General features: G+C 54.2%; 1 protein-coding gene across 37 annotated transcripts in view; it reads left to right on the forward strand.

Annotated features, from left to right (window-relative positions):
- The window catches only part of Ncor2 (nuclear receptor corepressor 2), a 155,466-nt gene that overhangs the window by 34,380 nt on the left and 95,423 nt on the right, over nt 1-25,663 (forward strand). For 17 of the 37 annotated variants that reach the window (XM_075978420.1, XM_075978506.1, XM_075978281.1 and 14 more), the window contains exons 1-3: nt 2,601-2,828; nt 23,340-23,467; nt 24,087-24,264. In XM_075978420.1, the coding sequence (XP_075834535.1) occupies nt 2,697-2,828; nt 23,340-23,467; nt 24,087-24,264 (438 nt within the window). In that variant the 5' untranslated portion in view covers nt 2,601-2,696. Of the gene's footprint in view, nt 1-1,884; nt 1,948-2,010; nt 2,829-12,545; nt 12,655-18,005; nt 18,217-23,339; nt 23,468-24,086; nt 24,265-25,663 lie in introns of those variants that run through there. The other 20 variants (XM_075978557.1, XM_075978566.1, XM_075978546.1 and 17 more) reach the window with 8 other exon arrangements.

Genomic DNA, 25,663 nt, shown 5'->3' on the forward strand with positions numbered 1-25,663 from the left:
TACGTTGAGCTGGCCATGGTCCTCTGATGTTCCAGATCTCCCCGATGTTGCTCTTGGCTGGTCCTCTCATAGGCCACAAGTAGTTGCCCTGCAGGGTAGCCGAGCACACGTGTCCAGTCTCCATTTTGGTTCCTGTTGACTCGAATTGACTGCCCTTACCAGCTTTTCCCATTACACGGAGCTGCACTAAGCAGCCGGGTTGCTGGGAATGGTGTGTGTGGTGTAGATGTTGGCTGGCGGTGCTGCCGGCCAGGATGGAGATGCCTTTGCCCAGAAGACCACAGGCTGCTTCACTGTGACCCTGAACTTAGTTTTGGCAATTAATGCTGTCTGGGAGGCCCTGCATGTAGTTGTTTCTGGTTTCTGATGATATGTTGGCTTAGTAAGTCACTTAACAAACACTGAGCTGCCTGATATCTTCCAAGAAAACAGCAGTGGGCATGACCATGGAAGGGACATGGCCAGGGTATCAGCCTGCCCTCACCTTGGTCTGGCTCACTGGGGTTTGAAAGTGTACTTGTGGGTTTCAGGGCAGCCTTTGTGGAAGGCAGGGTTCTCCTGCAGCCTCTACTGGAAAATGGGGGGGGGGGGGGGAACACGCCTGTGGGCCAGCTGCTTGCCTACACAACTTCCTGGTGGCATTTGGATGGCATGACTATGGTTCAGTCTCTTGGTGTCACAGTGAGAGCCAGGGACAGGAAGACAGCTTTGTATCCTAGTTGAAAAGATGGGCTTTAGTTGTTTAATGCCTCAGTTTCCCCTTCCTGTAAAAGATGGCTGCAGTGTGGGCACCTTACCTTTGCTGTAGAGGGCTGGGTCTACAGAAACCTGGGACTGACTTACAGGGCTGTCAGGAGGGCTGACAGGAGGGCTGGCGGGATCTTTTGGTCTGCAAGGGAGGGCCTGACTATCTCCTTGCTGGTCTCCGTGTGACTGTTGATCTCTTCATAATCTCAGTGGGCACAGGCTTTTGCTCTATGTAGCCTTAGTCCTAAAGCTGACTGGAGGTTTATTGTTGACTGTGGCACTGTGGGTACCCACCAAGACCCTGGTTCACATCCCAGGGGAGTCTCTGTCTGGGACTGCTTCCTTTGGGTTGCATAAATTCCTCCTGGGCTCAACAGTGTGCCCACTTTCTGTCATGCTGTGAGGATGGCAGGGGCCCAGGCTCCCTGCTTCGTGTGGTTGTGGTTGAGCTGTTGGGCACAGCATTGTCAGTCATCCTAAGTGGCTCCTGAGATGGGTGAAGGCGGAGTGTGTCTACAACTGAAGCACACTGGCTGGAGGCCTCTCCCCTCCTCCCCTCCTCCTCCCTTCCTCCCCTCCTCCCCTCCTCCTCCCTTCCTCTCCTCCTCCCCTTCTCCCCTCCTTCCCTCCTCCCTTCCTCTCCTTCCCTCATCCCCTCCTCCTCTTGACTCCTCCCTGGCCTCATCTTTTCATGGATCAGACCTTCCTTGTTCCCATTTTGGCTCCACATTTGGCCCAGCTACAGGCTGTCTACATGACCTGGGCATCCTGCATGGTGCCTTTGGGGCACACATTGTTGGCCTGACTCCTGGGTGCTGGGATGGACGGGGGGGGGGGGGGGGGGGAAAGGAAGGTAGAAGCTATTTGAGACCCTGAGGCTTTCCCTTACACAATGGTTCTCAACCTGTGGGTTGCGATCCCTGGGGTTGTCAAACTGCCTTTCTCTCAGGGATAACCTAAGACCATTGGAAAACACAGCTATTTATATTAATATTCATAACAGTAGCAAAGCTATAGTTATAAAGTAGCAGTGAAAATAATTTTATGTTGTGGGTTACCACAACATGAGGGTCTCAGCATTAGGAAGGTTGAGAACCACTGTTCTAACTCCCCAGTGTTGCTGCCCGGAGCCACACAGCTGCAGAGCCAGCCTGCCCTGAGAAGATGCACAGCCCACACCCAGAGGAGGTCGGGCTTGAGGTGAGTCACCCAGCAAGTCACGGCCAGTGCTGACGCTTGCCTGAGCATCCGGCCATCTCCTTTGGCCTCTGTGTGCATTTGGCTCTGCCTTTTTCTGGGCCTGCCACCAAGATGACCCAGGCCCTGAGCCCCAGGTCCTGTTTCCTTTAGCTGAGATCGGAAGGACGGGAGCGTTTTCCTCTGGCCATCTGGCCCTGCAGGACTGGAGGATGTCGGGACTGGCTGGGAGGAAATGGTTAAAGGAGGGGTCGTGGCTGGTGCTGGTCCCCCTGCTAGCAGCAAGGAGGGAGAGGGCTTCTCGAAAGCTATAAAAAGGCCTTGCAGTGTTGAGCCCCAGTGGCTGGAAGCCCGCCAGGGTTACCATGGCGATGAGGAATTAGTCCCGACTGCCAAGGCTGCTAGCAGCTCGGTACTTTTGGCTCTGGAACAAGAGTGGACTTATGTAATTCCGTGTTTATAGGCCTGGGTGGCGGACACAGAGCCGGGCCTGCGTCTTGGTAGCGGCCCACAGTGGGTCACACCACTCCAGGGTATTCCTGACATGCCTCCAATGCCCTGATTTTTGGGGGGGCGGCATTAGGACAGAAGCCTAGGGGACTGGCAAGCTGCTGGTCCCTACCGGGGCCTCCCCAGCTGGAGTGGGAGCCCAAGTATCGCGGGAAGGGGTGCGGCCACTGTGTGTGGCCGCCCCTTGCCCACTTGGTCTGGACGGAGGAAGGCCCTGTCACTGGTCAAGAGCTGGCCCCCAGATGCTCATGGACCAAGTCTGGGGTGCGGGACATGCTAACCTGGGCCGGCATGTTGCTGGCCTTCCCTTGCTGTATGGGAGAGTTCCTGCAAGTTGTGTGGAGCCTACTCAGGCTGTTGCTGGCCATGCACTGGTAAGAGAAGTTGCCTAGCTCAGGGTGCCTGTATCCTTAGACTTAGGGATGGTACCACAGATCAGAGGACTGTGGTTTGCAGTATATGGGCAAGGGGTACTGCCCTGGGACCCCTGGAGTTGCCTGCTGGTTAGCCCAGACTTGCTCGGGTATGGTGGCCCTGGTTCCTATGGGTCTCAGCCAGCTGGGTGCATGGGGAGGCCCCTGGAAGGATGGACATGTGTCTCGGGTTTTGTACATTGGACAGTAGGTTATCTTACTGGGAAAAGTTGTGGATATCCTGAGAGGCAGTGGATGCTGGCTGGTGGCCCTGGAAGGGGCTTTGTTGCTCAGGCACTGTGCTGCTTGCCTTGAGCACGCCCACCCAGTGTGTGGCAGGATGGTTGGACAGTGCAGGTTGGGATGTGGGGCAGCGCATTCTTGATGACTGTGGACTGTATAGGACCAGGGCCTGAGGACCTGGGAACTTGGGCTAGGGGGAGCCAGGTGCAGGCAGCATGGGCCCAGCCTGCCTCCCCACTGAAGTGGAACTTGGCTCAGTGCCCTGTCTGGTTTGAAATAAGGGCCACCGGCCCAGGCTTGCCCAGGGCCTTGGCAGCAAGAGATGGGTAAACATTGGAAAGTTGGAAAGGCTTCCTGAGCTTACAGCAGCCTGCGGCAGCAAGCCCAGGGTGGGGGAGGAACTCCTCCAGGCCTGGTACTGGGGCTGCTGGGAGCAGCTTCCGAGACCCCCAAGTTCAGGTTGCTGTGGGAGCTGCAGAAGGTATGGCTTGTTTGCCAAAGACCCTGGTTGTCCTTCAATCCCTTTTCCTATTGTGTGGCCTCCAGTATGCCATCTTACCTCTAAGACCTGTGACCCTGAGTGCAGAGTGGAACCACAGGGCCCTGTGGGTGTGGGGGTAAAGGGAGGAGGAATAGCACCCACAGGTGAAGCTCTGGGGCAGGTCTCAAGTTAGGTGACCCTGACAAGCCACTTCCTGTTTTGGAGTATTAGTTTTCCCATCTCACAAGAGGTCATTAACAAGTCATATGGTTTAAAGGACCTGAGGCCATGGGTCTTTGGTTCAGGGTTAGGGGTTGTGTTTGGCAGTGATGATAATGATGACGATAGTGGACTTACCTGGACCGAGGGTGGTACATGCCATCTTGAAGTAGTAGTATTAAATAATGGGATCAGACTAAGGTTCAAGATATAGCCTGGACCTTGGAGTACATGTGGCCTTGGTCAAGCCCTGGTACTCCTTAGCCTCCAGGTACCTTGAGGGAGCAATGGAAGCCCCAGTGGGGCAGCAGTCCTGAGTAGTGTCCAGGGGAAGACCCGTAATTCTCCCCACACTCTCTTCACTCTGCAGAGTGACCCTGGCATGGGGTAGGCCTCCACCTGACCTTCACTGCAAGACTGTTAACCTATTTCCCCTTGAGCCTGGGTCCTTGACACTGCCCAGTGTGGCCTGGGGGTTGGGTCTGGGTGGGAGGACCAGTATTCCTGTGGTGGCAGTGATTCTTTGTAGATGACACCGGATGGTGCCGATGCTGGATGCTGGCTCCGGGCCTCCCCTGTCTGGCCAGCAGCAGTCAGCTGGGAGTTTCTCTCTTGTCTAGGTCACTATGCCAGCTGCCTGCTGCCATTTGTCCTGGACCTCCCAAAGTCCTGAAGTGTGGCCTGTAATGCCCCTATTGCTCTGGTCTGCTTGGAGAGTGCTAGCTGAGGGAGGCCACCTCTGTCCTGTCCTGTGGGAGTAGTGATACTGTCCCTGCTCCTGAGAAGCCTGCTTGGAAGCCCAGAGCAAGGTTTGCTGTATCAGGTGGTGGCCACTGAGCCTGCAGTATAAGAAAAGTACACACTTGTACATATACACACTCGAATGTGTGCATGCTTATATGCATATATCCTTATGTGCACAGCAAGTATTTGAAGGTGTGGCCGAGGCTGGTTGGCTCAGTGTCCTTTCCCTGGTTCTGACCCTGATAAATTGAACTCTAGTGATTCAAGCATATGTCATTGGGGCATCTCTAGGAAGGGCACACGAGATCATGGCTTGCAGTAGCTTCTCTAAGAACAGCTTGCAAGTCTCCATGTACCTTGGAATAAATGTGAAGGAAGGACCATGGCTCCCAGAACCAGGCTGTCCTGTGTTTGTGCTCAATCTACCTTGTAGGCTGGGTGATTTGACTCGGCCTTCAGAGCTCTGATTTCCTCATCCGTAGGCTGGGGTGAGAGGTCAGTACTCTGACAGGCTTATGTGACCATTAGGTCATAGTCCCCTGAACTGAGTACTTGTTAAAAAGATTTTATTAAGCTTTTTAAGGTGTGTGTGGCACACACCTTTAATCCCAGCACTCAGGAGGCAGAGGCAGGTGGATCTCCGTGAGTTCGAGACCAGCCTGGTCTACAGAATAAGTTCCAGGACACCTAGGCTTACATAGGGACACCCTGTCTCTTGAAAACAACAACAAGAAGGTTTTTATTACATCATTTTTGGGGGTGTGTGCTCTCTACTTCCTCTGTGGCTGTCCTAGGGGTTGGAACTTGGGTGATTAGGTTTGCCCCTACCTGCTCAGTCATCTTGCCGGCCACATGACTGCCTTCTTGTCATCAGATAATATGGGGGCTGCTGCGATCCACCTGTTCATCAGTGCGATGGCCTTGCTCCGCGGTCAGCGTGATCATGTGGTTTGCCTTCCACCATCCTTGGTGTAATTGCCTGGTTTGTCTGTTCTGTCAGTGGTGGGATCAGTTCTGTTCTCTGTAGTTAGCCTGGTCACCATGGCTTGCTTGTTCTGTGATAGACATAATCTATGGTTCATCTGTTTTGTTGTTGGTGTGATCACCATAGTTTGCCTGCTCTGTTGTTGGTGTGGTCTGTGGTTTGCCTTCTCTGTCATTGGCATGGCCTTTGTGGTTTGTCTGCTTTGTCATTGGCATGGTCTCTGTGGTTCTTGCTCTGTTTTTGGTATGGTCTCCATCATTCGCCAGCTCTGTCATTGCTGTGGTCCCTGTGGTATATCTGTTCTGTTGTTGACGTGGTCTTCATGGTTCTGCTGCTCTGTTGTTGGTGTGGTCTCCATGATCCGTCTGCTCTGTTGTTAGTGTGGTCTCCGTGGTTCTCCTGTTCCGTCATTGGCGTGATCTCCATGGTTTTCCTACCCCGTCTTTGGCATGGTCTCCATGGTTTGCCAGTTCTGTCACTGGCATAGTCTCCATGGTTCCCCTGCTCTGCTGTTGGCATGGTTTCCGTGGTTCTCCTTCTCTGCTGCTGGCATGGTTTCCATGGTTCTCCTTCTCTGCTGTTGGCATGGTTTCCGTGGTTCTCCTTCTCTGCTGTTGGCATGGTTTCCGTGGTTCTCCTTCTCTGCTGTTGGCATGGTTTCCGTGGTTCTCCTTCTCTGCTGTTGGCATGGTTTCCGTGGTTCTCCTTCTCTGCTGTTGGCATGGTTTCCGTAATTCTCCTGCTCTGCTGGCATGGTCCCTTGGTTTGCCTACTTTGTCATTGGCACGGTCTCTGGTTCTTCTGCTCTGTCCTTGATATGGTCTCCATGGTCTGCCAGCTCTGTTGTTGGCATGGTCTCCATGGTTCTTCTGGTCTTCATTTGGTGTGGTCTCCGTAGCTCTCCTGGTCTGTCATTGGCATGGTCTTTGGTTTGTCAGCTCTGTTGTTGGTGTAATCTCTGTGGTTCTCCTGTTTTGTCATTGATGTCTCTGCAGTTCTCCTGTTTGCATGGTCCCTGTGGTTCTCCCACTCTGTTGGCGTGGTCTCTGGTTCCCCTGCTCTGTTGGCGTGGTCTCTGTGGTTCTGCTCTGTTGGCGTGGTCTTTGTGGTTCTGCTCTGTTGGCGTGGTCTCTGGTTCTCCTGCTCTGTTGGCGTGGTCTCTGGTTCTCCTGCTCTGTTGGCGTGGTCTCTGTGGTTCTGCTCTGTTGGCGTGGTCTTTGTGGTTCTCCTGTTTTGTCATTGGCGTGGTCTCTGGTTCTATTCTGTTGTTGGTGTGATCTCTGGTTCACCTGCTGTGTTGTTGGCATGGTCTCTGTGTGACAGAAAACCGTGTCTCTCAGGAACTGTTGGTTCTGGGTGGAAACTTCTAGAGCCCCACACATGGCCACTCTCAAAAGTGGGTATATTGCTGAGCTTGCTCCATCTGTACCCAGGTGGTTCTGTGTTAGGTAGGGTTTCTAATAATAAATCACCATGACCAAATGCAACTTGGGAAGGAAAGTGTTATAGGCTCACACATCCCTAAGTCATAATCTACCAAGGGAGGCTGAGGCAGGAGCCTGGAGGCAGGAACTGAAGCAGAAGTCATGTAGGAATACTGCTTACTGGCTTGCTCTAGGTGGCTCACTCAGTCTGCTTTCATATACAACTCTGGATAACCTGTCCAGGATTGGCACCGCCCACAATGGGCTGGGCCCTCCCACATCAATCATTGATCAAGGAAACACCCCACAGACTTGTCTACAGGTCAATTTGATGGGGACATTTTCTCAGTTGAGGTTCCTTCTCCCCAGATGACCCTAGCCTGTGTCAGGATGACAAAATGTGCCTAGAGTTGCCTAGGTTCCTCAGCACCCTGCAGGACTAGGTTAGGGGACTTTCCGCCACCATCTATAGTATACTTCTGTAAATGTGACCAAATGCCCGGTGAGACGTGGCTTAGGGAAGGGAAGATTTGTCTTGGTTCACAGTTTAGTGGGTACAGTCCATCAGGGTGGAGCAGCTGTGACAGCTGGTCACAGCGCATCCAGTCAGAAAGCAGAGAGCAGACCGGAAGTAGTTCCAAACTAGGAAACCTTAGGGCCCACCCCCAATGACCTACTTCCTCTAACCAGGTTCCATGCCCTAAAAGCAGCAGTGCTAAGACCAAGTGCTCAGACCCAGGGGCTGCCTCACACTCAAGCCCTGGCAGCCATCCTGTGGGGGTGGTGCAGGCTTGTTTCTGGTCAGAGGTCATAGTTTAGGGTCTTCTGTTTCCCTGGGCAGAGCCTGGAGAGGCAGTGAGGGGTGGAGAGTACTCCCCCTGAGCATGTAGGCTGTTCTTGCTTGTAGACCTCAGCCATGGTCCTGTGTCAGGACCTTTAAGCTTGTGGCACCTGCCTCTCCTGAGATGCTCTGCCCCACCTGCTCTGCCCCACCTGCTCCAGTGAGCCCTCTAGAGACTGTGCTGACTCCTTTGTCTGTGTTTGACTGATCCTGTGCCTTTGTTCCCAGCTGGGGTTTCTAGGTATCCATTCTGCCTACCTCCTTGAGGCCCTTTGAGCTCTTATACACAGGCTGGGGCCTTTGAGCTACTGCTCGCTCTTCTCAGCTCTGGAGCGGTCAGCCCACCACCAAGACACTAACTAGTGGAGGTCAGGTCGGGTGCCGTCCTGGGTAGGGCTGGTCTGTCCCAGCTGTAGACTCATTCCGAGGAGGGGTGCAGGCAGCTAGCTGTCTATGGGCGGCTTCTGTTGCAAGGACGCAGGTCCTTCTCATGACCTCATCACCTCCCAAAGTCTCCACCCTCCTGATGCCATCACTTCACTTTTAGATGTTAGTGTATGAGCTTGTGTGTGGGGGGGGATCACAGATGTTCAGGCTGGGCCCTAGTGATTCCCTCAGCTGTTCCTGCAGCACCCGCAGAGAGCCTCTTGGGAATTACCCGACTTGATATCAAGGGAGTATCCCAGGCCTGTCCCTAGACTGAGGGGTCAGCATGTAGTGGTATTTGTGTGTATATATGTAGGTGTATGGTGTAGGAGGAGAGAGAGAAAAAAGGATAGAGAATTTTATTTATTATTTATGTGTATGTAGTGTGATATGTGTGTGTGTGGCATGTGTAGGCCGTATGTATGTGTGTAGGGTATGAGTTTGGGTATGTATGTGAGTGTGATGTGTGTGTATGTATGTTCCTTGGCTATAGACGGGTTCCTCCATCCTGAGACACGGTGGCTGGGCCTGACAGGCCTATGGCACTTCGAGAAGGTGGAATATCATACTCTGTGTGCTGGGTGCTTAGTTCCTGAGAGAAATCCTGGAGGTGTGGGGTTGGGATCAAGGAAAGTAGGGCTCTTGGCTTGAGGTGTAGGTGTGGGTGCTGACGGCCAGCTTTGCCTTGGAGAGGGTGGGGATGTGAGCATTTGCACACCTTAGTTGAGCCCAGAATCACCCTGTCATGTAAGGCTCAGAGAGGGTAAGTGGCACACACTGGCACACAGTGTGAAGGGGATGAATGGTATTTGTGTGTCTGTCTGCCTTCAGGGTGATGCTGAGTGCTTAGGGGATTATCCTGCTTCCTTCCCACAAGGCCTTGTTCTTATCCTTGGCTCAGAGGAGGCCCTGAGCAGCTCTGGGAGGCCCACTTCCCAGACTGAGCTCTCTTCTTGGCACAGACACTGCCCAGGCTACCCGCCCTGTTCTGGAAGACTGGGGGTGGGTTCTCCTGCCGCACTGAGCCAGACACGCAGAAGACCCGCCCCTGCCTCCAGTTGTGTTTGACAATGCACCCTTTGTCCCTTGGTCCAATCTCCTCCAGGCTCCCAGCACAGTTCCTTCACCTGTGATGTCATGGGAGGCCCTTACAGCCAGGTCCCAGGCGGATGGGCAGTGTGGGGCCTGGCAGGGTAGGAAGGGTCACACGACTGGGCTACCCCTGAACCTTTCAAGGTTTCAAGGTCAGGGTTAATGTATGTAGTGTGTGTGTGTGTGTCTGTGTCTGTCTGTCTGTCTGTCTGTCTGTCTGTCTGTCTGTCTGTGTGAGTGTCTGTGCTTCTGTGTACAAATCCCAGCTGGGTCCTTTGCTTTGAGTTTTTCTCTCCTCTCCCCAAGCACCTCCAGCCTCTTGGCCTGTGAGTGGATGAGTCATTGAGCTGGCCTCTCCCAAGAGCCTGGGGCATGAGACTCTTGGCTTCTTGCCAACCAGAGGGGCCACTGGGCCATGACCATGCCCCTAGGTGTCCCTGCATGTACCTTCATGCTCCCTGGGGACTCTCTAGGGCCTAGCTGTGGGCTTGAGGAAGTTTGCTTAGGAGAGAGCCTCAGAAGAGATTGTGATGCAGCGGAGCAAACAGGACCCCAAGGATCTGCTCAAGTGTGGGCACCCCAAATCTGTGACAGCATTTAGAAGACAGGGTCTTTGCAGGGTGACTCCAGATAGGATCACCCTGGCTGTCTTGGGTGGCCCCATCCCTGATCAGTGCCATTATAAGCAAGGGGAGTCTCAGGAAGGAGGCAGAATTAGGGCACCATGGCTACCACAGTAAGGACACCTAGACCACCTGGGGTGGAGGAGGCTTATCTGTGCTTGCGACCTCCACAGTGTTGTCAGAGTGGGATCTCTGACCAGGTGGTTAGATGGCTGGGTAGGATGCCAGCAGAGCTACAGAGATGGCAGAGGCAGTTACTACTGGTCTGTCACCATGGTGACCACTTAGACCCTGGGGTGGAAGTAGTGTTGCCCTATGGAAAGAGTCTCATCCTCCACTGTGAGACATGGAGCTGTCCCAGGCATACAGTTAGAGAACAAAAGCAGAGAGGCCTAAGGAAAAGAATACCTGTAGGTGTAGTAACTGGAGCGGCAGGGCTGTGTCCCCGGCACCCGGCTGCCCACATTGCTAGTTTATGCTCCGAAATAACAACACACAAACTGTATTCATTTAAACACTGCTTGGCCCTTTAGCTCTAGCCCTTACTGGCTAATTCTGATATCCCGATCAACCCATCTCTAATAATCTGTGAGCACTGGTCTTACCGGGAAGATTCTAGCCTACGTCCATCCTGGGTCGGAGCTGAATCATGTGCGTCTGCCCGGGAGAGCGGAGCATGGCGTCTCTCTGCTCCAGAGTCTCTGAGCTCACTTCCTCTTCCTCCCAGCATTCTGTTCTGTTTACTCCATTCACCTATGTTCTAAGCTATGATCCAAGCAGTTTGTTTATTACTTAACCAATGAAATCAACAGATTGATATATGACACTCCCACATCATGTAGGTTGTCTTGCCTGTCCCCACCAGGGGCTGGATCTTCCTGGAACTCATAAGTGGACTATATTGGTCTTGAATGCACAGAGACCGCCAACCTCTGCCTCCTAGTGCTGGGATTAAAGATGTGTGCCACCATGCCCGGCTGACCCCTTTTTAAATTCTAGGAAGCTAAACTCTCAGGTATGGTAGGGGCAAGTGTGCGACTCACTATCCAGGGTCCTTTTGGCCTGGCGGGCTTCTTATCGGCTCTGGGCTCCTCAGCTAATGATCAGGTATGCCTTCAGAGGTCGCCATGTTCCTGTGGAACCTTCATGGAGGCTTGCTTCAGTTACTGCCAGGCGGTGGAGTTCATGTGCTGCCAAGGACTGACCCAGATTCTCAAGCACCATCTACAAGGCCTGTGTCCCCGTCAGAGCCACCAATAGCGGGGAGAGGAGTCGGGCACGCCTGCTTTGGCCCTACGAGGCGAGGCTGGCTGGGATCCTACTCAGATGCTTGCTCATTTGACCACTTCCTTCTCTCTCCATTCTGCATGGAAGAGGGACCTGGAGGCTGGAGATCTGAGCCCATGGAGCTTTAGCAGTTGGTGTCTGGATATCACGTACTTGGGTCTCCCATGGCAATGGGTGGACTCTAAACAGAGCTTCAGGCACAGTTGAGTCCAGGTGCTTGATGTTATTTCTTTGGAACTGCACTCATCAGCCCTGTGCAGGAGAGCTTGGAGCCCAGTGACAGTGACAGTGACGGGACACCCACCTGTGAAGGCTGGGGGCAGGAGGCTCAGAAGTTTAAGGTCATCTTCAGGCACGTAGTGAGTTCGAGGCCTGCTTCTTGCCTGGGGCTAATTAATTGTAGGGTGCTGTGGGGAGGATGCCAGTGAGACAAGGGGTGGTGTGCTCCAAGGAGGCCGGGGTCACCTCTGGCAGTCTCCACGGGGTCCAGTGTACACCCCTAGCTGGCCTGACGTTGATTACTAGTGTGTTTCTTTACAGTAAATGAGGCTCAGAGGAAGGCTCGCTGTCACCAGGGCTCCTAGCCTGGCATGTTGTTCCCCCTGTTGTAGGTATTGCTCCCGTGCAGGGTGCTGTTCTGGTTGTCTGAAGGCACAGGCTCATCTGGCTTGGGCCTCTTGGGCCTCCGTTGTGTCTGGGTGGCAGGCTGGTGTATTGGTTATTCAGAGACCATATTGGCATATGTCCCCAAGTTGAGCTAACTTTCTGGCTTTGCCTAGAGTATTTGGGCCAGCATGCCCTCCTAGCCCAGCCCCTCATCTGTGTTGCCCATAATCTCTCTTGGTTTGTGTGCTCTGGGGCCTGGGGACTCTTCTTTAGTCTCTCTAAAGAGAGACTCTTCCCAGGTGAGCTGGTCCTGTCCACTCTAGGGTTCCGAGTGGGCTTAAGACCTGGAACTGCTTCTGGGGACCATTGTTATCTGGGTGGTGCCTTTGGCTCCTGGCCACAGGGCCTCCAGACCCTTCGTGGTTGCCCAGCCTCAGATCTACCGTTGATCATTGCTGAGTTGTTGGGGCCATCACTGGTATGTGCTCCGTCTGGGCTGATACAAAGTGGGTGTCCCCTTGGCTGAGTGTCCAGGGGCCACAGGTCTCTCCCCTGGCTGACAGGGAGGGTTGGGTAGGTAGTTCTGTGGTCAGCCCCGGGCTGACTGGGGGAGGGAACTGAATTGCAGGAGTCCTACCACTGGGCAGCTAGTAGCCAGCTGGAACATTGGTCCTCATCCACGTGTGGCCATCTGCTGTTCCCTTCAGGCCATCAATGATCTCTCCTGGATTCCTCCAGAAGCGTCCTGAGGAGAAGGGAAGAACAGACAGATTATACAGTGGCTATACAGCTGTGGCTGGGCAGCCAAATATGCGGGTAGGTGAACAGGTGGGCATGTGGGGCTCTGGCTTACGTTAAAGTCAGAGGTTCTGAAAGGCTCCTCCCAGCCTAGGTCTTTCTGTGTCCCTTTGGCCCCCTGCATGGCAAGTTGAGCTGATGGGTTGCAGCCCAGCAAGTGGTGAGACACTTGGACAGGCCCAGCAACCTCAGGTTTTGTTGAGTAAGGTGAGTTGGAGAGGGGTGCTTGTGTTCATTGTGCTCTGCGTGGAGTCTCTGGGGCATACAGGGCTTTCCATCAAGGGGCCTCCTGGAGGAGTTGTGTGTGTGTGTGTGTGTACTTGCGCCTGCACGGTGGTAATTACCTCAGTGTTTTGAATTGCATGGTTGTGAAGTGTTGAACGCTTTTTTAGTGTTGTGCCTTTGATCTCCGGAGCTCTCACCCTGTGAAATTCTGTCCTGAAACCCCTCCCCCATGCTCCTCAACTCCTCGCTTCCGCATTCTAGTTGGCACTGTTTATCTCTGGCCACCTGCTTCTGTGTCCCCTTTGGAGTCTCTTGTGCAGAAGGACCTGGGTCTCAGGCTGTGTCCCTGCTGAGACAGGCCTATGTCTCAAGTGGTTCTGTCTAGTGACCTGCTTCCCTGGCAGTCACTGTACCAGAACTTAGAGTAGGCAGACTGTTAGAGCCCCTCAGCTAGTGTCACTACCCAGCCCCCACCCCACCCCGCCACATCTATACCCCAGCCCATTGTCCGATTCTTCTTCTCTGTGGGCGAAGTGGCCACCGCCATGGCCAAATGGAGGAGAGGGCCGATAGCAACCCGAGGCTCCCCAGAGTGGCTGGGGACCTGGAGTGGGGCCTGAGAATTACCGGCTATGGTTTAGCTGCCCTCAGTGGTGGGCTGGGGAGATGCTCCAGTCAGTGAAGTGCTTGTCTTGCCAATTCCATCGCTAGAGCCCATGGAGAAAAGCCAGGCATGATAGCATGTACTTGTAATCGCGACATTGGGGAGGTCAGGGTCTAGCTCCTCGGGGAACTCCAGGTCCCAAGGAGGGATGACACCCAAGCTTGGCCTCTGGTCTCAGCGTGAGTGCACATGCACAGTAATCAAACTAAGTGCAAGGGAAGCCCTGAGGAAGAAGTGGCTCTGTCTGCCTTGGCAGGAGCCCTTGGCTAGCCACAGCCCAGGGACACCCATGTGGCTAAGCTGGGGCCAGAATCTGTGGCTTGCTTAACTAGATTCTTCAGTGCCTAAGTGGCCAAGGCCGGAGGGAGCAGAGGAGAGCTGCTCCCTGTACCTTGGTTTCCCCATCTGTTGAATGGTTCAGGTGTGCTTGGTGACAGGCTCACAGCCTTCACCACATTCATACACATGAGTGGGGCCATGATGGGGACTAGCTGTTGCAGTGTAGGAAGTGGGCCCTGTGAGGCCACACGGAAGCTGGGGGATTTGGAGGCTTTCCCCCGACAGTGGACAGTGCGTTTCTAGAGGTAAAGACGGGCCTGTACCTCTTCATAGATAGCTTGTCCGTGAGGCCTCCCAGCTAAACACAGAGAAGTCTTTACCCAGTTCAAGGTTGCACAGCAGCATAAAGGGTGGAGTTGGTGTCAGAACCTGTTCTAGCCATTGGGACAGTAGTTTATGTGGTTCTGTCGAAAGGGGAACTGTCTAGGATTGGGCAGCTTTTCTTGGCATTATTTCTACTTAGTGACCAAGAGACTGTGCTTTGGCCTTTCTTCTCCATTGCTTTGGCTATGCGCTTGATCCCGGCTGGGGCTGAGTTGGGGAGGAAGAGTCCTGTGTGGCGGGAGGATGATGTGGGGCATGGGGTCAGAGCCTTTAAAGTTGCACCAATGCCTGGGTTTGATCAGGAGCCTCAGAAACCTCCATAGAAGGCATCGCTGGAAGTCACACTTCTCATGTGGCAGTGTGGTGTGCCTGGCGGCCTCTGGCTCCCACAGAAACACGGGAGCATGGAGGCAGATCTGACAGGTGGATGGCCATTGTGGTTCCTGTCCACAAGGCTCTTGGTGTCTGTGGAAACTGGGCTATACCATGTCCTCCTGGGGTCCCCTGCCAAGAGAACCTGTCAGCCTACCCAAAGACTCTGGCTCCTATGGTGGATGTGAGCCCTGGCCTCTGCCTGCCACACACATTCCAATTCTGGGGAGCCCCTGTCACCACCTGTCCTGCTGTAAGTTTGGTGTCATTGTGTGCTGTCTGTTAGCAGGAAGCAGCAGGCTGGTGCCACACACAGCACGTCCTATGAGCCTCTGCTGTTCTGCTGTTCCGCATTATTCCATCTCCATGTCTGAGCCAGGCCACTGACAGGCTGTGTCCCCAAGTGCCACATACCTGCCTGCAGTCCTACAAGGAGGTTGCTGCCTTGGGGTGGGAACAAAGGTGGGCCCTTTCAAAACTGGAGCTGGCCCACCTCTGCTGGGCACAGTCCTTTGCTGAGCACCGGTTATGCCAGCCAGCACCGTGAGGAGAAAAAAGTGGGCAAGGGATGTGGGCATACATGTCACCTAAGGTGGGTACTGCCCAGGGTTGGCCTTGGAGGATGTCTCTGCCATAGGCTGTGACTGTAGTGGCCCACACCCCCGGTTCAGCCAGTCCCTGCCCTTGTAGGGTGACATTGTTTGTTCTACAGAAGCTGCTCTGTTGAGATTGCCTTACTGAGAGCCTGTTGCCCTCCAAGCTCCTCCCTTGGCACTGCCTAGACAGGTTCCTCCTGGCAGGCTGTGCCGCCAGGAACCTGCTGTCCTCGGGCTGCAGCCACTCTGCCATGAGGTGTGTGAAGATGTCCCTTCCCTGTTGCAAGCTTGTAAGGCTTCTGTCTGCCTCCTGCCCGATGCTGTGCCATCTGCTCACTTCCCTTCCCTGTCGCTGCCGCCCCATCCCACAGTCTGTCTCTAGCTTGGACGTTTATAGTGGCTTGACAGCTGTGTTACCCATGACAAAACACTGACGCTGTGCTGTCCCTCAGCCCTGTCGGGGGCTCCCCATTGCTCCTGGAACAGAATCTCTCTGTGGGGCCTTGAGTGACCTCCCTCCATCTAATTCAGTGGCCTTCTCAGATACACAACTTCTAGTCTCCCTTCTGGGCTCCTGCTGTGGTGATGCTGCGCCCCACCTGGACACTCTCAGGACTGTTCCAAAGCCTGTTTGGAACCCGTTTGGGACCTGGGTACCCACCCTTTTCCTTTCTGACCTGCGCTGTGCCTCTGTGGACATTTGTGTGACTTGGTCACACACTGTATTTAGTTTTATGTGTCTGGCTCTTTACTGAGTGTTAACACCCTGCAGTCGTCTGGTGTGCTCCATGTCAGTATTCCCGGTCTATTTATTTTATTTTAATTTTATTTTTTGGCTAAATAGCGCTTGCACCGAATGGGCAGGCCATGCTGGTGAGCATTTCTGTCTTGTGATTGTTGAGAACGGGTTCGCTCTAAACATGCATGTGTCTGTCTGACTCTGTCAGTTCTTCGGGTGCCTGGAAGTGGGGTTGCAGATCCTCAGTAATTCTGTATTTCAGGATTTGAGAACCTGCCAAATTGTCTTCCTAATTTGTGTTTGTTTTCCAATCTGGCTACAAACGAGGCTGAGAGTAAAAGAGGTGAAGTGTGGGTCAGATAAACTCATGGGATGGGGTCCCTACTGTCTCTGGCTTTGGGGCTGCCCTTTGTGTGGGCACACTGGAAAGGGGTTGGCCGGATGACCCTGGATGATGCAGCTCCCGTGTTCTCAGTGGATGCCCTATGAATTTTGGGGTGGAAGCCAGCCAAGCCAGGCTGAGGCATGAGGTTCCCCAGAGGTGGCCTAGAGAGGCATTCTCTCAGCCTCTAGAGCCTGTGGGCTCCGTGCCTATATTTCCACAGGCAAAGAAAATAGACATTGAGGGTCATTTCTACCTCCCAGCCTTCCTGCGTATCCCCAAATCAAATAGCGGTTTTGAGGCTTTTCACGGTGTCTGTGTGACACAGGACAGAGGTCAGCCTCAGGGTGGGGTTGCACTGGTGGTGCTGCCAGCTCCGAAACCAGGCAGGAGGTGTGGTGTAGAGTTGTTTGCGCCTTCCCCTCCCAAGGCAGCATCTTGCCTAAGGCACAGTACAGCTGCCACGTTGGCTCTTCTGTTCTTCAGTGTCGTGTGACACGTCTCATTTTGGTGGTAGGTAGTCTGTGTGAGCCGGAGTTCTTGATAGCAGGTGACAGAGTCAGCCAGGGCGTCTGAGTAAAGCAATTCCCGCTCGGGGAGCTCAGGGATGACATGACGTTCCATTGGGTCCTCAGGTGCCAGTCGCTGCCTCCCTCCCCAACAGTCTGATTGGCATGTCTGGGTCACATGACCCTTCTAGGAGTCAGGGTTTGAATGTGAAGTTCACACTGGTAGGTTGGTATGTAGTCAGGACCGCCAGGCTGGAGGTTTGTGGCTTTTGGACCTGCCATCTTCACCTTCCCTGCTTCGTTTCTCTACATGAGACCTTTCACTGGCTGACGTTGGCCATCTGCTGCTTGGAGGGCAGTTATGAGGAAGGGTCAGGATGAAATTATAGGGAACTGGTCAGTCTCTTTGTCCTTGACCCCTTGTCCAAGCCCCGGCCTTGCTCTGGGGTGCAGTGTGAAAAGGAAGGGAGTTTTGCCTGAGGGACAGGTAGGGAAGGGAAGGACCGTGGGGAGGGGCTCAGTCTTCCCACACTCTTGGCTCTTGCAGCCTCCAGGTTCCCATCCTTGAGACCACTGGGATATTCTCAGAGCGTTTCCTCTATTAGCCTTGGAGACTCTGGCCTGGAAGGTGGCATTTATGCATCCTGGACCTGTTTGGTGCCCTCCTGTCTCGGACGCCTGTGTCTGGTCCCGGATGTCCCTGCTGTGACCCTCAGCATCCAGTTCCCTGACTCCTAGTGGCACCGGGTCAACCACATGTATGTTCTGTCCGCATTACACAGCAGTCTCTGGCTGAGGTCGACAGAGCAGACAGGCTTTGCCTGGGTCACCCTGTGACCCATGGTAGGTCATTGGTGTGTACTGCGCTGCTAGCACACGATCCAGGGACAGGCCCAGCAGCTGTGAGCTGGAGTTGCCAGGGGCTTTTGGAGAACTTTGCCCTGGAGACCTGGAAAGTCCCAGCTGTGGAGTGAGCTGGCTGACGGAGGTGGGTGTGGGAGCCATCGGATGGCTGTGGGTATGTTGTTCACAATGGAGGTCCCCAAGTCTGCTGGTCAAGGCCCTGGCTAGTGGGGATATGGCTTGTGAAAGGAAGGTAGGCAAGGCATTGTGGCTTTGGGCTGTCAGTGGGGAGAGGCTCAGGCAGCAGAAAGGACTAGGCCTCTGTGGCTGTGGACCAGCTGCCTCAGGCTCAACTTGTTTTCTCTTTTCTCCACAGGCACCTGTGACCAGGTCGCCTGCCATCAGATGACCGAGACCAGTCCTTAGTCCTAGCTGTGGTCAAGAGTGTATTGAGCTTCAGAGGCTACCTGGACCCCACCACCATGTCAGGATCGACACAGCCTGTGGCACAGACATGGCGGGCTGCTGAACCCCGCTATCCGCCCCATGGCATCTCCTACCCGGTGCAGATAGCCCGGTCCCACACGGTAAGGGGCACGTCTGCCCAGTACCACTTCTGCTGCTCTCACGCATCTTCTGAAACCAGGCTGCCAGGCCCATGTTGCTTTGGTCACAGTAGGGACACTGGTGACAGCCAGGGGTAGTGATGCAGGCCTGTAATCTCAGCATTGAGGAAGTGGAGGCAGGAGGATTGTGACTTTGAGACCAGTCTGGGTTACATTAGCAAGTCCTTATTCCAGTGTGGGACGGTCTAGGCTGGGGCTAGACTGAGTGGACGCTTTGTTGTATCTTGATTGACAGTGGAGTTGGCATGTGCAGTGGGGAACCTGTGATATACACCACTTTCCCAGTCAGAATCTTTTCTGCTTGGTTTGGGACTGAGGTGGTTTTGAGGAGGGAGACTGAGGTCACACCCCCTTCTTCCTAACCCTCAAGGTCTTGGTGCTTATTTGACTGTAAGGCTGAGGCCAGTGTCTGCCCCTGCCAGGGTCCTGTCCCCCCTCTTACTGAAGAGCATGCAGGGGGCTGGGCTTTCGAGTCTTCTCTGTGGGCCTTTATTATATGCCTGTTGCATACTGTGGTCCTATCTGTTGGCTGAAGGGGTGTGAGCTGTATAAGCCCCTGTTGGTTGGGAGTTGCCTTGCGTGTGTATGTGTCTCTAGGCTCATGTCTGTCCCTCCTGGATGGTGTGGTTCATTTCTGTGACAAAGCTGTATCTGTGTGGGAGATATCTCTACTTGTGAGTCAAGTATGCTTTCCCTTGAGCCCCCAGGGCCTGGCCTCAAGGTGCCATGCACAGTGGCTCCCCAAGAACTGAGGGCCTAGGTGTAGAGCAGCTGTGGTGAAGGGTGTCTGCCATGTAGTGCACAGACGGCTTTCTCGGAGCGTCAGGGCCTTGGGGGGTGGGGAAGGCAAGCCCTTGCCATCACCCAGGGGCAGCCTCGCAGTGTTGGGATCCCGCACTCCTTGGCCCCAGCTTATATACCACCATTAGTTACCATCTGCTGTTTGAGGTACTGCCTCACAGCCATAACCAGTGATCAGCTGGGAACCCAGACTTTCCATTTAATGTTAGGGGCTCTCAGTTCTGTCACCTGTAGAGTAGGGTGATGAGAGCACCCACAAGAATGCCTGTGCATGCCCTCATGTGGCTGTCTACTGCCACCGTAACTTGATACTGTTCAAGCCATTTCCTGGAGAGGCCCTGCCTGGGGCTCCCCCTGCCCTCCAGGCTGATGCCTGGGGCCTCCTTCTTGTCCTCCTCCATTCATATTGCTCATCTACTTTCTTCGTGCATGACCAGTCTCAGGGTGTCTTCTAGCTGCTGTAGCCCTTTCCCTCCCACCTGCCTTCCTGCTCTTTGCCCCATTTGTGACCTTTCCCCAGCATTTAGGGTCATTAGCTGACCCTAGGCACCTTCTGATCTCCTGCTGGGCCATTGGTGACGCAGGATGCCACCAGCAGGACCTAGTGGTTACTAACCCCGCTGGGGTGAGTGTGGCCTGATGGGATAGCTACAGGTTGGAACATGTCTGTCCCCTGGTAGGGCCCACGTGCTCCTTTCCAGGGGACATGCTTGTTCTTTGGCCTCTAGCCCTTGCCGGGCAATCAGCAGAACTCTGCTGCTCCCTGGGGACCATGAGGGTCTCTTTTAGTGGGTATCCAGGCTTCTTAGTTTGTCTCTGCTGGCTTGACAAAGGCTGGGGTTGGTGATCTGGAGTCCCTGGTCTCTTTGTAGCTTTCCCGTGACCCTCCCCTGACCTACGTTACTTCCCCCCTTCTCCATTAGTCCAACCTTCCTGCAGCCCCTTCTTTCAGCCTCCCCACCTCATCTCCCAAGTCTTCCCCAAGGCCCTTTCTCAAGTCAGCTGCCTCTCCACTCCCCACCCCAACCCATTCCTCCCCCTCTCTGTGCCCAAAGGCTGGTAGAGCACAGCCATGAGAAACTGTGTTGTGCTTAACACTTATGTCTTGGGAAAGAGAGGCCAGAGAACAGGAGAAATGGAGGCGCAGCAAGGCTGATGCCCCAAAGGAGAAAACAACATTCTAAGGAGCCTTGTGTTCAGCCCTGGAGAAAACAACATTCTAAGGAGCCTTGTGTTCAGCCCTGGTGTGATGACCAGCTCCGTCTGTGGCTCCTTGGGCCTGGGGAACATAATGTTTGGGTCTGGGCCATTTATACATACACTAGTAGGCCTTTCTTCCTGGAGGCTCTGCCCTCTCACTTCAGACACGTGAGGTGCTTTATAAAATGCTGGGGTTCTCTCTGAGATGACATCATGCTTGGGATGTGAGCTGAACTCTGTGTGATGCTACTGTAGGAACCCCGACTGTAGATCCCCCCCAGCATCAGAGAGTTAGTCCCCTCCTGTCATCCAGGGGTAACATGCTTCCTGTAAGCCTCAGGCTTTGCTGCCCAGATCCCACAGTCTGTTACCCCCACCCCTGGCTCCATGCTGGTGTTGGGGTGCAAGAGCCACGTACCTGCAGGCCAGTGCTTGACAAGGTGTGTGCCAGGGACGTCTGATGAAGTTGGCTGTCCCTAGTCTTGGCCTTGGGCCTCGCTGGCTGACTCTGCTTTGGGATGGACCTGCGGGTTGTTGTCCAGTTGGTCACAAACTCTACTGTGCCACATAGGGCATGGTGGAACTGGATGCTGGCTTGGGCTGATGTCCTGGGTGTGTGGGCACACCAAGGGGTCCTGTACCACCTGCACATGTCACAGCTCTGACTTAGGATCCTCCTCTATTTAGTCCTTTGTTAACTCCCTTGCTCACTCGTTAACTTCTCATTCATTCATTTGTTCAACAATGCTGGTTAGGTTTGTACCTGCCAGCTTCAAAGCCCTGGGGACAAAGCTGTGAAAGCAAAGAAACCCTCTTGCCTTGGGGAGCTGATGTTCTCTTGGGGAATAGTGAGTGAAGATGAGGTGAGTGGGGCATATTTAAGTGGGGAGCCAGATATTGACAATGGAGTTAAATGTCCAAGAGGAGGGACAGGCTAGGCTCCTCCTGGACAAGCAGTGCTCCAGGCCGAGTGAGAGCCCCGAGGTGAGGCTCTGTAGGAATGAACATTGTTTAGGAGTGACCTATGGATCTGGGGTTCACAGGAGTGGCCTCCCTCTGCTGGACTTGTTCTGGAGTACTGTGTGCTTCTTGGGGCTCCCCACTTGTTCTGATTGCTGTGGAAATATACAGGAACTGGGGTGACCCTTGTCTCCTGAGTCAGGCCTGCTGTAATCATCTGTGGGGTAGACTAGGGCCTGCCACCTGTGGCTGTCCCATTTCCCTGCTCTGTGACCACCCACCATGTTCCCCCTCTGTGACTGCCTCGGGGGTCACTTTAGTCAGTCCACTTGTGCAGAGGGCTTGGCTCTGGTAACTTGGGACAGTCTTCCCCTCAGGGTCCTCTCTGGGACTTTCCTCTTGTCCTCCTTGTAGGATCATCTTGGTAGCCGTGTCCTTCCCATGGATTCGACCCCACAGTTCTCTGGGGTCTTTTGCAAGGTCCTCCCAGCTCCTTCCCTCGCAGTTTGGTCTCTGAGGTTGCTCACTCTTCCCGAACAGGAACCCCGCTGCTTCTGTACCCTCAGCGCATTTGACTGGTGCCACTGATTAAGAACCGCTTTAAGACACACAGCCAGTGGCTGGATAGACACTCAGCAGTTGAGAGTCTGTGCAGCTCTTTCAGATGATCTGAGTTTGGTTTCAAGCATCCACGTCCAGCAGTTCACAACCACTTCTAACTCCAGCTCCAGGGAAAGCCAGTGTTCTCTCTGACTTGTGTGGACATTGCATTCAAGTGCATATACACATAGATATATACACAGGCACATAATTAAAGATAAAATCTAAAGCAAACAAAATAATAAGGACGAAAAAGGCTGGGGGGTGGGGTAAGGTAGCACAGGCTTTTGATTCCAGCACCTAGGAGGCATAGGCAGGTGGATCTCTGTGAGTTCAAGGCCAGCCTGGTCTACAAAAGCGAGTTCCAGGACAGCTAGGGCTAAACAGAAAAACCCTGTCTTGAGAGAGAGAAGAAAATATGATAAAGGAAAATTAACTTATCTATAGTCCATGCTCTCTGTAGCTATCACCTAGTCAGACATCACTAATCGATTGCCATGCAATGTAATCAAGTGTCTAGGCAGACAGCACAGATTGGAAGCCTGTCTTGTTTTTCCAATTAGATGTGCACAGTTACTCCCCCCCCCCCCCCCCCCCCCGGTCCTCCTCTCTCATTTTCCCATAGAGATGAAGTGATCTTGGCCCATGTGAAAAATGTAGGAAGGCTCTAGTTAGGGACTGTGGAATCCAGGTTAAGACTGAGGATGCTAGTGAGCCGCGGGAGCCCGACACTGAGTTCAGACGTCAAGGCTGGGGGAACTTGTCAACGGTGTTGACTCCCCAGCATTCTTGCTGCAAGGGTAGGCCAGGGTCGAGGCCTTGTCCATGGACCATGACGACCCAGGCCTGGCCAGGCCAGTGAAATCCTGGCACTGCTCAAAGTGAGAGGGTAGAGCTTCTCCCTCCCTCCCCATACTGTGTGTGCCAGCTGTTCTTCCCCATGGTGGGCGGGGCTCTAGAACAGCTGCTTGACTGAGACCTGGGTTTATAGGCCATCATTCTAGCCCTGTCTGCACTGGCTAGCCCTCCCTTCTTTGGGGTGCCTGAGCCTGGCTCTCACAGGGATCCCCATCCACAAAGATACCTGGGGTCTCAAGGGGTACTTAATGCTAACCAGTCCCCCGCTAGGCAGTTCCCAGCCCTGTGTCCGTAGGCAGGGCCTGGGATAAGTGACTCATTCTCTGTGGTTCTTTCTCTAAACCAGCAACTGAACGCTGCGGGCAGTGGTAAAGGTGGGGTTTGCAAGCTGTGGACTTGGAGGGGCCATGCTTAACTCCCCTCCCCCAGGCTTGAGTGCACAAGCTGGACTACAGGTCCTGGTGCAGCCTTGTGGGGAGGTGTAGAGTCGAGCATTATGGTTTCTCAGCCCTACAGCTGGATGGGACTCAGCATGGTGGGAACATCACTCTGGCAGTTGTGTCTAGAAAGATGTAGACTGGGAATGCACCCGAGCCTCTTGGTGCAGGGCGGCAAGGAAGCTGCTGCTGCTCCTGCACTTGCTTACCATTCTGTTTCTTCCGCAGGACGTGGGGCTGCTCGAGTACCAACACCACCCTCGTGACTACGCCTCTCACCTGTCACCTGGCTCCATCATCCAGCCACAGAGGAGGCGGCCCTCACTGCTGTCTGAGTTCCAGCCTGGGAGTGAAAGGTGAGGAGAAACTGTGGTTCCTTGTCTTGGTGTGGTGTCTCTCAGGTAGATGATGACTTTTTGTGGGTAATGCTGCCGGGGGTGGGGGTGGGGGTCCAGACCTTCCTGGTACCATGTGCTCCTGATGGCATTCTAGAGCCATGACAGGGCTGTGATCTCCCAGGAGCCGGGGCTGTGAACTTGCAGGAGGAGGAGGCAGCTATGACCCAGGGTTGAGGAGCTTGGTTAAGAGACAGGAAACTCGGAGCTCTCCACCTGCTGGCTAGACCAGGTGTAACAGCAGAGGTTCTGTGATCAGCTAGCGATGTCTGCGAAGGAATAGAGTTGGGTGTGTTGTTCTTTGCTCGATCCCCATAGTGCTTCTCAGGCCTGTGTCTTTTTGCATTCTTAGTAGCTCAACTCAGGAGGGTCTGTGGGGACTTGAGGCTGCAATGAATGATTCAGGCTGGGCAGTTACCACAAGGCCTCATGAATTAGAATCATGTCCCCTCCTGCTAGGGAAGACAGAGTATTGTAACAAGTAACAAGGCTCCTCGTGAGAACCTGGCTAGGTGAACACCTGGAGTCTTGATCTTGAGCCTCTATCTCCTGTGTGATGTGTGTCCCTGGCCTCTCACAGGTCTCAGGAGCTCCACCTGCGCCCCGAGTCTCGCACCTTCCTGCCTGAGCTGGGCAAACCTGACATAGAATTCACAGAGAGCAAGCGCCCACGCCTGGAGCTACTACCCGATACCCTGCTGCGTCCATCGCCCCTGCTGGCCACTGGGCAGCCCAGTGGGACTGAAGACCTTACCAAGGTACACCCCAGCCAGACTGATGGGCTATTCTGCTGCTGCCACTGCTGCTGTGCGCAAGAAAGGGGCTGGGGGTGGAGGCAAGGAAAGGCTGGGCAAAAGGAGTGAGGTCAGCTCTGGCATGAGTGTGAGTGGGACTGAGCGCTAGGGCTGCAGTCAGGCAAGGAGAGTAGGCATGGGTGATGGGAGGAATTGGGAAAGGTATCTCTAGCCGGCAGGAGTGTGCACAGACCCTGTGTCAAGACCCCCTGTATGACTGTTAGCACTGTCCGGAGTTACTGGGAAGTGGGAGTGAGGGCCCGCGAAGCTGTGGAGCAGAGAGCCAGGAACTGACTGGCCTGAAGTCAGCCTCGTGTCCACCGTAGCACATTATCTCTGCCCCATTGGTACCGGGCTGCATAGGTAACCTCTTGTATGACACAGTGGCTTGGAACTCCTGGCTTTATATAATAGGATGGACAGTCAGGACTGCCCCATGTTTGAACACTGGGGAAGGGGACTCTAGTGTTCCTGAACATGAGACAGGACGGAGCGGGGATGGTACCTGACATGTCAGGGCCTGGAGTTGAGGGCCTCTGGTGAACTGACAGACAGCCCTGCTGCCGCCCAGGTCTAACTGGCTTCTTGGGTACTAGGTAGGCTAGAAAACGGGTCTACATCTGCAGCCACGTGGGCCTGAGGAGCCCCAGAGCAGAGTCAGGGTGGGCCCTGTCTCTGTGGAGACGGCTCTTACTCTGTACTCTGTGAGATAGTGGTCTTCCTTCTCTCAGCCCCGTTCTGTCACTCACCCGGCTGTGCTGGGGGTGGAGCTTGGCGCTGTCCGCTGTTGTTCTGTTAGGCCAGCACTCTACCCACGAAGCTCTCTCTTCAGCCCTGTTTACTTTTTCTGTTTGTTTTAGTTTTCCTAAATAGGGTCTTGCTAAATCAGGCTGGTCTAGAACTTACTGTGTAGCCCAGGCAGGCCTTGCATGTAGCTCCCATGACAGGCCTGTGACTCTGGGCCAGACTTGATCTAAGTCTTCTGTCTGTTTTCTTGTCCCCACGCTGTTGCTGTGCTGCCCCAGGCTTAGGACCTCTCTGAGCCTCTCTTGCTCCTGTTAGTCAGGCCCTGTAGTAGATGACTCGGGCCAGCTGGATAGAGGGTTCAGCTGTGAGCCTTGCACACACCCCTAAAGGCTGGACCAGGTGACAGGGCCAAACTCCAGCCTCTGTAGCAGAGTAAAGGCACTGGCATGAGCTCTGGAATGTTCTTGGCCTATTCCCCCCAGCCCTGCTCTGCTTGGTTACTGTGACCCCTTCTGGTGACTTAAGGCAGGTACCTGGGATCTTAGGGCACATGGGCTTCGCTTCATTGAGGTAGTTCTTATTCCCCACCCGAACTATCCCTGGAAGTTACAGACTG

Source organism: Microtus pennsylvanicus, chromosome 1 (assembly GCF_037038515.1).
Source record: "Microtus pennsylvanicus isolate mMicPen1 chromosome 1, mMicPen1.hap1, whole genome shotgun sequence".
NCBI lineage: Eukaryota > Metazoa > Chordata > Mammalia > Rodentia > Cricetidae > Microtus > Microtus pennsylvanicus.